The sequence below is a fragment of the Strongylocentrotus purpuratus genome, unplaced genomic scaffold, assembly GCF_000002235.5.
Source record: "Strongylocentrotus purpuratus isolate Spur 01 unplaced genomic scaffold, Spur_5.0 spur5_scaffold_7, whole genome shotgun sequence".
NCBI classification, from domain to species: Eukaryota; Metazoa; Echinodermata; class Echinoidea; order Camarodonta; family Strongylocentrotidae; genus Strongylocentrotus; species Strongylocentrotus purpuratus.
This window is the reverse complement of record NW_022145613.1, coordinates 14,511,524-14,526,871: the sequence shown is the minus strand read 5'-3', so window position 1 is coordinate 14,526,871 and position 15,348 is coordinate 14,511,524. Positions and strand designations below refer to the sequence as shown.

At 39.2% G+C, this 15,348-nt stretch overlaps 1 protein-coding gene across 1 annotated transcript in view; it reads left to right on the top strand.

Annotated features, from left to right (window-relative positions):
* Positions 1 to 12,571, top strand: part of LOC100891456 — a 70,718-nt gene extending 58,147 nt beyond the window's left edge. The window contains exons 3-5 of the mRNA XM_003723836.3: positions 6,141 to 8,653; positions 9,178 to 9,350; positions 9,898 to 12,571. Coding sequence (XP_003723884.3) covers positions 6,141 to 8,653; positions 9,178 to 9,350; positions 9,898 to 10,108 — 2,897 coding nt within the window. The 3' untranslated portion in view covers positions 10,109 to 12,571. The remainder of the gene's footprint in view (positions 1 to 6,140; positions 8,654 to 9,177; positions 9,351 to 9,897) is intronic.
* Positions 12,572 to 15,348: the final 2,777 nt, after the last annotated feature.

Here is a 15,348-nt window from a genome sequence, read left to right as displayed (position 1 = left end):
AATTCACGTATTAAGAATGAGAAAAAACATTCAATGGAAAAAGACGCAAGAAAACTTGGAATGAGATTATTGTTATTAACATTCTGAGGATTAGCGAATATCTCTTTGACTGGAGACTGAAACGCTTGAAGGCTCAGAGTAGCTCCTGCTTCGACTGATAAACTATTCGCACCAATTAGACTTTAATACTCGGCTTGCTCAGCTGCTGTTCTAGAAAGACGGACCTGTCATTATGTAGACTCGAGTCGTCTCTTCATCATGCAGACCCCCGTATGCCTTCCTCAAAGCCTACGACACCCCTCACAACAACGAACTTGAACTTTGTTAAACTCGTACAAGTTAGATTAAAGGATTCAGGATTAAGTCTGTCGAAATCTTAAATCTGTATCTCAATATTGAGAACGCTGTTATGGAGAATAATTGAGGATCAATTTGCACAATCCTCGTACAATCTCCTTGAACTTCTGTGTCTTTTTATTGAACGTTTAAAGACTAGGGTACAAGATCGTTTAGAATGAGATGAATCTCTTTTGTCCAGTAAAAGTTACGGTATGATAAAATTGACTTTTATTATTCACAAGTATACTATTCATATTTTCCTAATCTATGTACATCTAAATAAAAAGAACTGTTGTGGATTTAAAAAAAAATACAATTAGATAATATCTAATAGAAATGACAAGATTAGCCAACCATGCAAATATGTATAGAAGCTAACAAGACTTAAAACACAAATAAAAAAGTGCACATCCAATTAGCAAGAAACATAAAAAATAAAAACAATAATTGATGTTTCTCATATTTTTCCTCTTCAGCGATATTTCCATGTTTATGATTAAGTATTTGATACATTTCGTCCTTTCTGCATTTAGTTACAAACTATCTTGAAACTAACCACATCCAAAACTAGGGAAATTCAAAGTAATCTAATTATAAATGATTTCTAAATGGAACATGATCTCGGTAATTTCTAGATGAATGCTCTTCCCATGTTCAAAGCAATAGTGGTTATGTTGTGAAATTCACACACATACACACGCGCACACACATACATACATACCCACAATCTTATAGCCTTACCGTTTAAGTTAACTACACAGTTTTCTAAATTGTGAATTAAAAATTGGTCTTTCATGAAGGTATTTCTTTACTTTCCAAACCAACATGACCATAGGAAATGTAGTGCCTAAATTGGTGATATGAAAAGCTTTAAACCAAAAGTTGGGCAAATATTCTTGGCTTGAGGAAAAATATTTTAGTTTTCTAATTAAGTGGGTATTTAGACGCCGTATCAAAGCTTTATCTATAAATAGTTTTGTTTAAATAGTGTATATTTTGGTTCGCTTAATAACGAGGGTACTTATAAGTATTTAAGCTTCATCTATAAATACTATTTTTAAAGAGTGTACATTTTGGTTCGCTCAATAACGAGGGTACTTATAAGTATTTAAGCTTTATCTATAAATACTGTTTTTTTTTAATTAAAGAGTGTACATTTTTGTTTACTATAGGAACAAACTTCGCCTTTTGTGTGTCTGAATTTGATTTATCAAATTTGATCTTTAAGATATGCCACTAATTTAATTATGACAAAGAATATAGATGCATCAAACAAAATCACATCGCTCTTTTTCTCATTTACAAAAATGTATATTTAATCATTCATGTAGGTCTCTAATGTCATGATAACAATCAACACTAACGATTTGGTATCGCCCTCACATCCAAGCCAATTAGACAGAGTTATTAATTACAACTTTGCCAAAATAATGTCCAAGTTGCCAAGATTTGCATCTATTTTAGTCAGCATAAAAGGTGAATTTTGGCAAGAGGTAGAAGTGCAAATTAATATCCCGTGATAAATCTGTGATTAGTGGGCAATATCAAGATGATTTATGAAAAGATAATTCCGATTGAACAAGACTGTAGTGTTAAACATTTGTAGAAATCAAAGGAAGGTTAAAAAAGAAAATACTTAACATACGAATAAAGTATGACTGCATTGTTTTCACAAAGTGAGGAGATTGGTATTTTATATATAGACCCACAATTACGCTTCTTACTAGAGAAAGCTGAAGGAAAGCACTAAAATGAAATGTTGCATTCTGTGCTACTTCTTAAGATATGTGATCTCGAAGAGATTTAAAAAAAAATACAGATATATGAACAAAGGCATGGTAAAAATTGGCAATTCTTTGGTCATGATGATGTCATTATATATTGTAGATTTACAAATTGACACTATTTTTTCCCAGATGTAGTGTTTATTTGAAGAAGAAAAAATATTGGTTGGACAGACAGTATCCATGATAAGAAAAATAGGAAATGCATACATGTAAGTTCAACATAAAAATATGTATACGTCTATGTTTGTGTATTATAAGTGTATAAGCCTTATCCCTCGAAATCATGGCCAATAATAATTTGAGGAGTACAGATCTGTACCAAATATTCAAAGCCATTGATAATATTCCGATAATTGTAAACTTGGTATTAGAAGTTTCATTTCATCAATAAAATTAATACCCCTTTAAGATTCAATTTTAATAGAGACATCGAACTCTTATACGAGACGTATACCCTGTTGCGAGATCAGTTTTCTACATTTATTTTTTGTCATTATCTTTTTCATCAATGTTGTGATTGCCAAATCATGGCCAATAATAACTGGCCTCATTTATCTAGTCATCTTTTAGATTACGGTCTGCAGAATGCTTCATGGGTTGCAATCTTTCGTACAATTGAAACTGATTGCTCAAGAGAATTGCCCCCAATCTGCGGGGGCGATTCAATAAAGATGTTGCCAAATATTATATTCATGTGCCTCTTGATGTACTTTCTACAATCTTGATTGCGAGCCCAACTTTTGATGAGTGAGATAATAATTTATCAACAGTGCAAATATAAATAGATTTCGGTCTGTTGACCTGGTTGTGTCACTCATAATTCGAGTCCGGCTGGAATTAACATCATTACTAAACACGGTCGCTTAGGTTTAGACAATGCCTCTCCAATTATGAAAGATTACTCAGGTAACAATGTGGTCATCTTTACCCAGGGTAGCCTCATCATTACTAACACTGTTTTTCCTGAGGACCTTCGAATTAGCATCACCTCCAGTACTGCCAGGTAGCAAATTGATTATCTGCGTTGATATAATTGGTAAAACACCTTGTCCAATGTACAAACAATCAACAAGCAAAGACCGAACCCATGCAAATCCTCTCGTATGAGTCAAGAGCCTTTACCAATATACCACATTGCTATTTGTATATAGATTTTGTTAATATTGTTTTTTGTATTTTATTAAGAAACTCACTTTACGTGTTACATTAACATTTTTGTTTTACAAAACATAACTATAATAATGAATATGAAAATATGGCTCGAAAAACACATTTAGATAATAATCAAAAAGTATACAAATATATATGCATTATTTCAAATGAGATTCAAATGTTCAGAAAATGGTCAATGGAAATTCATATCGTATCTAGTGGGGTGAAACTTTACATAATTCGCAGATTAGGTTTGGATATAATATCTAATCTGATTAAAAAAACAATTAAATAACGTATAGTACGTATACAATAATGTATACATTTAACATTGTTAGAGAGAAAGATATGTATAATAGGAATAGTAAGATCAAATAATTAAGTTTGTTATTAATTACATCAAATTTATGCTTTTAACTCCGTAGTTTATAGTCGTACAAATAAGAGTTTCACCTTTATAATTTTTTACCTATAATCGACAGTATGCTGGCGCGTATCTTTAAACATCATACTTGGCAAATGATTATGTTAACATTCTCCACGCCTATGATACACTGTCCTTGAAAGGGGCTGTCCATTTCCCATGATGAATTAATCTAAGTTCTAGATTGATAAACAAGCGACATGACACATAGTGCCCTGGAGGTTTTAGAGTGTTGTTTCTGTGACGATTCGTCATATTTTCCGAGTTTACTTAATCAGTAAAACTCGATTATTACGTCGATTTATTTTTTATCGTTCTATCAGATCTTGTTCATGTAATAAGATTTCCGCATAAATTATGTATCTAATCGATTAGACAATATTTGATAACAAGTTTTACCTGGAGATGAATCTAAACAAAACTATAACAAAAAAAGGCAATATAATTTGGTTAACAATAAAAGCAACAGTACAATTAAAACCTATAATTAGTTTGTCACTTTAAGTTACAAAATTCCACTCGTAATTGCATGTTCTTATACATACTAGCTTGTTCACATGGAGCATGGATGGTGGAAGGTATACGTTTAGAATACGCATTACCACCCCTCCCCATAAAAGAAAAATAAACTAAAGTCGAGTAACAATTTCTAACTATTCATTATACATTCTTCAGTTTAGGAGCATTTCATTAATTTTCTGCATGTTCCTCGTATACCGCCATTCTGCTTTGGTGAACATTATAGCATGGTAAATTGTGTGGTTGTTTGTGTGATTTGCTGCTCGAATTCGTAAGGAAGGGGAAGCCCGCCTGTAGCTCGCTTGACCGAAAACAGGGCTCCATTTTCTGATTGGCGGAAACTGATCAAAATCATAGTCAAGGCCATAACTTTAAGATAGTGCTCCATAAAAAGTAGAGCAGGAGTAGCAGGGGATAGACAGTAATGCTATCATACTGTATGAAAATGGCGGCACTAAAAAGGAAGGGGCATCTCCCCCTCCCCTCATCTTATAGTCGGCTCCTATATTATTTTTATTTTGCTAGTTATCTCCCCCCATCCCTCTTTTCTCAAAGCTTGATCGTTCGATAAACATAAAGTGGCCTTATTCAGCTTTAAATCTCAAAACCTATTCTAGTATTTTTGAAATTGAGCTGAATCGATTTGTAAGAGTTTTTAATGTCCTATAATCGAAAGTGAACTATTGCGCTTTTGTGATGAACCCACATCATTTCATTTAGTTATTTATGAACTTTTATTGTATGCACATTTTGATGTTTTTACAGAGAGTGACAATATACGAACTTAAATAAAAATGTATAATTTTTGTAGTTTTATCGCGTAGCTTTCATCACAATAGCCATAAAGTCTTCAGTATATTACAGTGTTGTCAAAGCAGCAGAACAAAAAAAAAACATGTGTTGTACCACATTTTTAAGAGTAAACTGTACGCTACTCCCCGGGGCTACTCCATGCTTGTAAGCGCATTGACCCAATTAAGTGTGTGGACCTATCTTACAAAGGGCATATCGAAAGGCCGTTTCATGTATCAAGTTGTAGTTTGTGTGATCTGGAGCTAGATAAGACAGTGTAAGAATTAAAACCTCAGGTGAAAGAAAGGAAGTCTGTCATCAGCAAGGAGCGAGAATGTCCTCTTGTCATTTCTCGTTTGTGAAACCTTACGACTTCCCAGGGTATCCGATAATTACCTGTGGAAAACACGTGCATATGAGTAGGTGTAGGACTTTTATGAACCCCGGTTCTCCTGCTTCGGCGGCTGGTTTCCGATCTTTCCCGAGCTCTGACACGCTCAATACTCGTGAGTTGGTGCAAATTACTACTTGCAATGACTTGACATGCCGAACTATCGCAAGGTTCCGAGAAGTCGGCAGCTAATTCGGCAAAGTTTTCATAACTTCAAAGCTGTCTCTATTTTCATGATCTTCGTTACTTTCCACAATTAAGTTGTTTCCACGACGAAAAATGGAATACTCACCGTTTTCTCCACATGGCTTCACTTTTTTTGCGTATTTTTCACTGAAAATAAATAATGTACAACGAAGAGGAGTTTGATTCGTCACTTTATCAATGATATTTGCCTTCTTGAAATGACTCCAAATTGTTGTATCAGCATGAAATCATGTAAAGGAATTATGTTTGATTCGTCACAACTAATTTTTGAAATCAAGTTTTAAATTTCATTGGAAAGTTCTAAGATTCACTATTTCAGGCACCCTTGCTTTCTCGCAGTGAATGGCATCGACTGTCGTTAAATGAAATTCTTAATGAAAAGCTTGTAAATCGTCCTCTCAGGAAGTAATCATTCTGAAAGGATGACCAATAAAAGTAAAAAGCACCATACAACATTATGAATATTATGTCTACCATTATGTTACAAAGGGTATAATGATTTTCCCCTTCTTTTCAATCTCTTATGCAGGTTTTCCAGCCAACATTGCCGGAACCTGCACGCCAGAACAGACATGCAATGGCCAATGTCCCTGGACAGAAAGAAGCCAAGGACGCCCTCCTCTCTGCTTCTGTGACCAAGATTGTCAATTCTTCAACGATTGCTGCAAAGACCACTCCCAATGCAGTCGCTACAGGACATTCGTCAGTAGCGCACAACCACAACCTTCATCAATAACAAACACCTCTGCAACTTACAGTTGTGTCAGCTTACAGAACTTTGTGGATAAGAAGGAGTGGCAGATCATCAGCGCTGGAAGACCGGTCGAGAAGATGCGACTTGGATATTACATCATCGCAACGTGTCCTACATACATATCTTCGGACATCGATCGGAACTACCGCAAAATGTGCGAAGATGAAAACCGAGATACAATATTGAACACCCCTGTGTATGACCACCAGGGACTGACTTATAAGAACATGTTTTGCGCGCTCTGTAATGGTTTGAGTATTCAGAATATTAAATCTTGGAACGTGGAGTTCTCTAATTGCAACTCATCATTCAACAGTACTGGCCTATGGACGGTAAATTCTAATGGGGGCCCTTCGGGTGGTTTTGCAGAATGGGTGACACTTGCAACAAAACACTGCATCGTTAGCACGACTGAGCCAGTCGAAGCCAAACCCCTCCGTAGGTGCTTCCCAAATTTAGTTTCAGATTGTCCGAGTAACTTCTATGATCAACGAATCCGAACGCTTTGCCAGAGGTATCAGTCCGTCATAGCAGCAAATGGCATATACTACAGAAACAAGTACTGCGCCCAGTGTAACCTTGGTGTCGAGGTCCGGTGCAACATTGTGAGGTACGATCCATCTCGCATCAGGTTCTACTCCCTAAGGATTGTGGCTGATTTCTCGAAAGGAGACTATTACGTCATTAATCATGAAGGTGAAAGGTCATTGGGATTTCCACCTTGTCCGAACCAGGATCAGATCTTTGACATCTTTCTTGAGAAATGCCGTGTAGTGAACTGTGCTAAAGGATACCTTACGCCCTTCGGTGACTGCATCAAGATTCCTTCGACGATCCCGACATCTTGTGGACCATTCAAGAACAGGAAGAGCGTCCGTATCGACACACAGCTTTCTAATAAGTTTGACTTCAACTCCAATGAGTGCTCTGATATGATAGACTGGTGGCTTACATGTGTTGCAGAGGTTCGGAGGGTGCGCTTGTCTTTCAATTCGAATGATCTTGTTGGGGAATGCTCCGTTGATAACATATACAGAGTAGCGAATATATCAATCACCGCAAGGAATAATAGCGACCCAAGGGTGTCGGCTTCGCTGATGAGTCTCATTGAAACATTCAATTCACAGCTAGAATTGCAGTCAATGCCATGTCACACGCTAAACATAGATTTCCAGCAGGGGTGTTTGTCTCTTCATCGGGACCTCATCGGTGAGGGGAAGTGCCGAGACGTGACTATGAACTCTTCCCGATCAGTCCAATTCAATGTTACTGGAAACCAGACGCAGATGGCGACGAATCTCAACGTTAACTATCAGGGGAAGATTCTTCAGAACTTGATATATGTGACGAGTTTCACAGAAATAGGCACCCAGGTACATACGAGACAGCGAGTTATGGCATGTAACCGTTTGGCATTGGATCATGTGCCTTGCCCCGTGGACTCGGCTCCTTATAGTGATTTTATCGTAGTGCCTATGAAGAATGGGAAGGAACGACTAAAATACCTGCCAACGGAAAAGGTCATCAAGGCTAATCAATACGAGATTACAGCCAATGGAACGGTCTTAGTGTGCCATGGTGTCCTCGGGAACATCTCAGCATCCATTGCCGAGGATAGGATACCTATCTTCAGTTTCTCATCGGCAGAAATCATGGTGAGCTGCTTCGGGTTAGGACTATCTCTCATTAGCATGCTCATTACCTTCACCACCTATTTGGTCTTTCCTTCCATGAGAAACCTTCCCGGCAAGACCGTCATGTCACTAATCGTCGCTCTCTTCGTAGGTCAAGGACTGTTCCTGTTTGGGGTCGGAGAGACACGGAACGACACCATCTGCACTGTCATAGCCATCGTACTGCACTACGCCTGGCTCAGTGCCTTCACCTGGACAAACGTCCTCGCATTCCACCTGTCTCAGAGCCTAGGTACCAGAGCAGGCTCTATGCGGAAGCGTTTCGCGATGGGCTCCCAAATCTCTAAAACATTCCTTTTGTACTGCGCCTATGGCTGGGGCGCCCCTCTCATCGTCGTTCTAATTAGTGTCGCTGTTGATCTCTGGAGCAATGCGAATTTCCATTATGGGACCAAAGCGAGTTGTTGGATTACTGGAGGTCTTGCAAACCTCTTGGCCTTCGGCGCACCCGTTGGTTTGACGTTGCTGGTCAACGTTGCTATGTTCACCAACATTGTAATTGGGTTCCTGTCAAGAAGAACACCGTCTAGCGGCCTGGACGACGAGAGACGGAGGAGAAGAAAAAGCAGGAGAGACACCATGGTTTCGTTTAAGGTTTGTGATTCATCTGGTTTTCAATTTTGTAGTTATCTCCTCGTATCTCCTGTTGTCTTTGTATTTTCACGTCAGCCAAGTGATAGAGAGGTCAGATGCCCCCTGGTTTACTTATTAAAATTTATGTCGGAAATATTCCTAAATTTAGTAAACTAGTTTGGAACTTGCTAAAAGGAGTCGGCAAACATCACAGAAAGACAAACAAAAGTGAAAAAGATGAAAAGATGGATGGTGGGAGGGGTAGACGAAGAATCAGAAGTTTGATGGGGAGGGAGGCAGGGTCACCAACATTGTTGCCAAATGTTCATGACGAAACGCTTGGCTTAACTTAAGTGCCTCTTTAGTTCTCGGCCACCAACACAATTTTAGTTTAAATGTTTGTTTATTTTGTTTGTTTGTTTTTGCTTCTTTTTTGTTGAAGTTGTTGTTTCTGTTTTGTTTAATGATCAATCACGAATTCTTATTAATTTCTTTTATGTGAAAAACCTTCTAATTGACAATATTACTATACTTTGCTTTCATAGATCGCCTTATTAATGGGTTTCACCTGGCTTTTCGCCTACATCGCCGCCTGGGCAGCTATCACCGTTCTCTGGTATGTCTTCATTTTATTAAACAGTCTTCAAGGAGTCTACATCCTTACAGCATTCACCTGCAATAGAGGCACCTGTAAACTCTGGAGCACAAAAGTAAACAGGTATTGTGAAAGAAGTATTATAAAAGAAGCTCATCTTAAGCCTCTCGTCGATATAAGACAGACATATTTTTTTCTAAGGGGCGATGGCACTTTTCCGAAAAATAATAATCGCACAAGTATAAGAAAAATAGTAATTTGCCCTTGATCAAAAGAGGGAATATGAATTATATTTTATATATCAAGAATCAATGGTTGCTGCTTTAGTGTACTTGGCAGACTTTAATGGTGGCGCTATTCTTACATCAAATAGGATCATTAGTTTCCAGCATTCCGTTGTCTTTTATAAATAAATACACAACAACAGTGTAAAACTTATAAATCGACTTAAGCCTAAACTCTATCCTTCTTTCTTTATTCCTCTCTCCAACTGTGTGTGCATGTATTGTGTGTTTTTCTCTCTCTACTCGTCGTCCTTGCCTAAACTCAGATGAATAACTTTTCAGTGTAATCCAAAAATTATGGCAGCTATCTATTTCTCTTCCTCTTGTCATCTCCATGTCCTTCTCTATATCCATCCTCCTCTGTCCATCCCCACCCCTCATCCTAGATTCCGAGAGAGATGTTCCAAGATGGCCACACGTACTACCCACAACTCGAGTGGTCATCACCGGTGCATACGAGATGAAGGGAGTCGAGATGAGCTGAGCGGTGACATCTGTCATGCGGAAGAAGCTATGGAAGAAAGCAAAGGTCATGAGGATGCAGATCATAACGCGGACATTGATCCAGTTCCTGAATTATCGATCACACCGGTATGAAACTCGACAGGCTTGATCTGCCTTTAATTCATAGATCGAGTGGCGTTGCAGATTAATGGCGATGAACCACCAATATGACTGTTGCCCAAACCCAGGGACGATCGACTCGCTGGTCAGGTCACAGCTATAGTGAGGGGAAAAGTTTTGTGAGGTGTCATCTGCTTAGGGTCCAACACCCGTACAATTTCTTTGTATACCAATGTCAGGTATATTAACATTCACCTTGAGATAGACATCCCCGAGTTAATGGTGAAAAAAGGGCGAGTGGCGCTGGAAGTGTACTCAATATCGGCTGCAGTCGTCACATGATGATGGTGACGATGGAGAGAATGGTGATCGATGATGACGAGAATGATGACAATGATGATACACGAACTAGTTCATGATCCTTATGAAGGGGTATAGAAAGAACAGGATTGGAATACTCTGAAGACTAACTTTACATAGCGGTGTCATCAAAACTCGCAGCTTATAAAGGACAACAGATCTGCTATCTGAAAGATAAAAAGCAATACGACTCTTTGGTAAAAATATAAAGAACCTGTATCACAAGAGCTGATAACGACAGTTAAGAGTAAGACCCTGAATCATTATAAAGGATATACAGTTATGAAATAATGATGAAGATCATTTTGTAGATCTTGTGTTCCAGAGGGGCTTTTGAAGACTCGGTCGAGTTGTCAACATCAAGTACAAGGAGAAAATGAAATAAGCTCTTCAGACATTGCAAGATACACTGAGATGAAGCTCAAATCGAAACTGAATTTAAAATGAAGATGAAGTTATATATTTTAATGAGATGATGAAAAAAGAAAGTAACGGACGCCTTTTAGTATAGCGTCCATGAAAATGGAGAGAATCTTCTAGACAAAAATTATCGTCGTGTGAATTATTTCCGTCACTTTAGGCTTATTCCTGGGTTAAGAACTATCGGTATACGTAGTTTGCTATCGAATTCATTCAAAATATGGCGACTTCAGTCTCGATCAGTCTAATTTCCTTTTAAAACAGTATTTGAATAGTTAACCACTATTGGAAACTTAATTGCTCGTAATATTACGGGGGAAAGACAACTGGAGGGGTGTACGCCGACTAAAAACTGTGCCAAGTGGATGCTACAAAAGTCAGTTTCTGCTTTCACCCAAATTAAATTAATGTAATATGTTTATGGTGTGATATAATCCATAGTATCTAGTGGCTCTCCATAAAGATTGAGATAAAACCAAACAAACAAATGTGAAATGTGACGAAAAATTTATTCGGGTGTCCGACATAATGGGACGTATTATTTGCCGACAGGTTTAAATTACAGAATACTTGATGTTTGAAACTTATTATGTTCTACAAGGTTTTCAGTCTCTACAAATTGAGGTTAAGCAAAGGGTGTTGGTGTACTCAGAATTTGTTATTAATTTTGTTTGAATGGGGATGGTCACACCAGCCCTTGAAACCACTTTCTCTTCTCAATCTGTCCTTCGGCAACGTCCCCGATTAGATGCCATAATTCCCTCCAATTATGATAGTGCTGCTGAGAATACACTTTATATATTTGTTGACAATATAATGACCTTTAATCAATATGACTACAAAAGTGTGCTCGTGCAACTAAGCAGCTGAAATTCTTCACTTATAATTATATTTCAGATACATGTATATGACACAAATTTCACATGTTATAATTATGTTAGAAAAGGCTAACCAAATAACCTTGAACCGGTTTTTAAAGCAGCCCAAACCGAAGTCATGTTATCAGTCAAAAACGATTGGAAACATTAAGTTTTTATACCGCTAGGTCTCAATAATACACATCGAGCAGTAATTCGTCAACATTTGAATTAACTTTATGGATATAAATTTATTCTATTGAAATTGTGGAATTATTCTAAGCATTAAAATCATCACGAATAGATCAACTGTATTTGGATGGTGTGTATACACTTTTTCGAGTCTTATAGTCCAGTGTTGTAGAGCCTTGATGATCGGCCTTGGCGCCAAATTTCGCCAAATTTCGCCATGCCTTGGCCCTGGTCTTGGATGCTTTAGCCTTGGTCTTGAGGGTTCAAGCCTTGGTCTTAGCATTGGTCTTGATCTTGTTGAGGGTTTATGCATTGACTACGACACTGTTATAGTCGCGGTCTTATTTATATAACTAGATTACTAGTTAGAAAACTGTTTGCTTTTTTATTTGCCTTTAATAAAGGTACTGCCTACCTTTGCTTATAATGTTATACAAGGGCAGATGAAGCTGAATATAATAATTATGAACGTCATTCAAATAAATTCACCTGTATATGTGGTTGTATATATTGATTTATAGGATTATTATGTAAATATTAAAAAGATAATTAAGAGAAAGATATTTCGTGATGATTTAAATTGTATTCGCTTATCTGAATGTCTAAGTGTGATTTATGAAGCTACTCATACCAAAGGAAAGGAATAAATCCCACCAACTAGAGAGAATCCTTTATGTTTTTATCTCATTTTTCTTTTCTTTTGAGTTTGAGTGTTATTGTATTGATGGGTACACGTGCATTCGTATTTGTTTGTTTTACTAACTAGCTCTTTCGGACACCCCCTTTCCATGCCTCCCCTTCACGCGCACCGCCTTGGCGTCACAATCATGTCCCCCTCAAAATCGAATAGCAAAGTAGGATTATTAAAAGGGAAGAGAGTGGGTGTGTGTGAGAGAGAGAAAGAGAGAGCGGGAGGGGAGGGCAAAGAGATAGAAAGAGAGAGGACAGGGAGGGATACAGAGATACAAATTGAGTGATCACTACCCCCCCCCCCCCAACTGAGCGAAATATTGGTCGGCGCGATTTACAAGTTTCACCCCCCACTCCCTGGATCCACCACTAGGTCACCCCCCCCCCCCTTAGCAGAAAGCTAGATCCGCCCCTGGGACCGTCTTCTTTTTTTAAACATAAAAAAGGGTAAAATTCACGTGTCTTTTATATGTTTTTTGGACAGGGGAGGGGGCCCCCGGCCCCCGCCCCCAACTGGATCCGCTACTTGTCGGAAGGACCACATTCTTGTTCCGAAAAATCTCCTGTATAAAGGGGTAATTTTCGCGCGACAAAATAAAAACTGGCTCGAGAATCTTTTAAAAAAGGGGTGTATTTGACTTTTCCCCCGGAGATTTCTTTAAAAAGGAGGTGTTTTTTTTTTTTTTTTTTTTTTTTTTTATCTCTCTCGTTGTCTTTGGAATCCTGAGAAATTTCAAAGGGGGGGTTTTACATCATCTTAGATAGAGAGGGAGTACATTGAGCAATGTTTCGGATTTAGGGGGGTCTCCAAGGCATGAAGAGCCCGCAAAAAGCCCGCGAAAAGGGGGTCGAGTAATGTTGGCAGTCAAAGGGAGGAAACAAGCGTACGCGTACCCTAAATAACGATGAGTGGGCGGAGAGGGGGGGGGGGGGGGGGAGGAATATATACTTATCATTGTAGCGGAAAAGAATAACCTAGTGGTGGGGGTGGGGGTGGAGGTGGTGGGTGGTGGTGGTGGTGGTGGTGGTGGTGGTGGTGGTGGTGGTGGTGGTCAGGCGCGGATCCAGGGAGCGGAGCCCCCGGAAGCTCAGGGGTTTGGGGCAATACTCTCTCTAAAAAAATCGAGTGATCACGGATGTCACTCCTCTGGAGAGTGAAAATGTAGTGAATATAGAGTGAACATTAACTCTTTTCTTCTTAGAGAGCACTTTAAAATCAATCGATTTTCACTCCTAAACAAGTGATCACGGACGTCACTCCCAAGAAAATGAAAATAGAGTGAAAATTAACTTTTTTTAAAAGAGAGTAAAATAACGGTCAGATACAGGCGCGTACACAGGGGGAGGGTTTGGGGGGTTAAACCCCCCCCTTTGGTATTTTTTGTTTGTGTAAACCGCCCCTAAATTTCCCTAAAACCCTCTTACCCCCCCCCCCCCCCCGCTTATTCAGCGGCTGGCTGAGTCGTTGCGAAATTTTCGGCCCGATTTATAAATGTTAACCCCCCCCCCCCTTGAAAAAATCCTGCGTACGCGCCTGGTCAGATAAGTATAATTTTGTGACACTGGCAGGACCCAAATTGGTATTGGGTCCAGGGGCCGGAGCCCCCAGAAGCTTACGGGTTTTATACATTAGATTATTGTCAGATGAGCATATTTTGATACCTTATTTGTGACACTGGCAGGAAACAAATTGGTGTTGGGTCCAGGGGCGGAGCCCTCAGAAGCTCAAAGGTTTATGGTCAGATGAGCATAATTTTATTCGTTATTTGTGACACTAGCAGGTCACGAATTGGCGTGGGGTCCAGGGGGCGGAGCCCCCGGAAGCTCAGGGGTTTTGGGCAATAAATAACCGTCAGATGAGCATATCTGTATACCTTAATTGTGACACTGGCAGGCCACGAATTGGCGTGGAGTCCAGGAGGCGGAGCCCCCGGAGGCTCAGGGGTGTTATGCATTAAATTATCGTCACATGAGCATAATTTTTATACCTTATTATTGTGACACTGGCAGTTCACGAATTGGCGTGGGGTCCAGGAGGCGAAGCCCCCGGAGGCTCAGGGTGTTAGGCAATAGATAACGGTCAGATGAGCATCCAGGGTCCCGCCTTAGGGCCCTAGGTGGGGTCCAGGGGGCAGAGCCACCGGAAATAAGGGGTTTTAGGCATTTAATTACGGTCAGATGAGCATATTTTTATACCTTTTTTTCCTTCTTTTTTCTTCTTTCTTTTTTTTTGCCAGGGGGGGGGGGGGTCCCAGGGCCCCCTCGATCCGCCATTGGTGGTGGTGATGGTGGTGGTGGGGGTGATGATGATGATAATGTTGACGATGATGAGGAAGTTGGTTGTGATGCTGGTGTTGCTGCTGATAAATAAATGAAGGTAATGCCAGTGATGATGATAATGATGATTATGATTGTGGTAACAAAATTGGTTGTTTATTTGTGTAGGCCTAGCTAGGACGCACACGAAATTGGCAAATTTACCTGTTGACTACTGAATTATCTAATTCCCATAGACTTAACACTGAGACCACCAGGTTCCAGTAAGCAATGGGTTAAAGACTAAAAGATGTTTTTTAAAGAAACTTGAAACTTTATACTTAATTTTTAAACATTTTTTGAATAAATAATTGAAACAGGGTGAGTCCATCCATTGAGGCTGTGCATGGGCACCAAGTGTGTGTGTGGGGGGGGGGGGGGGGCATTAATTGGTCTTACTCGGTGTATAATTCTTTTTTTTTACTGTAAACAAGGCAA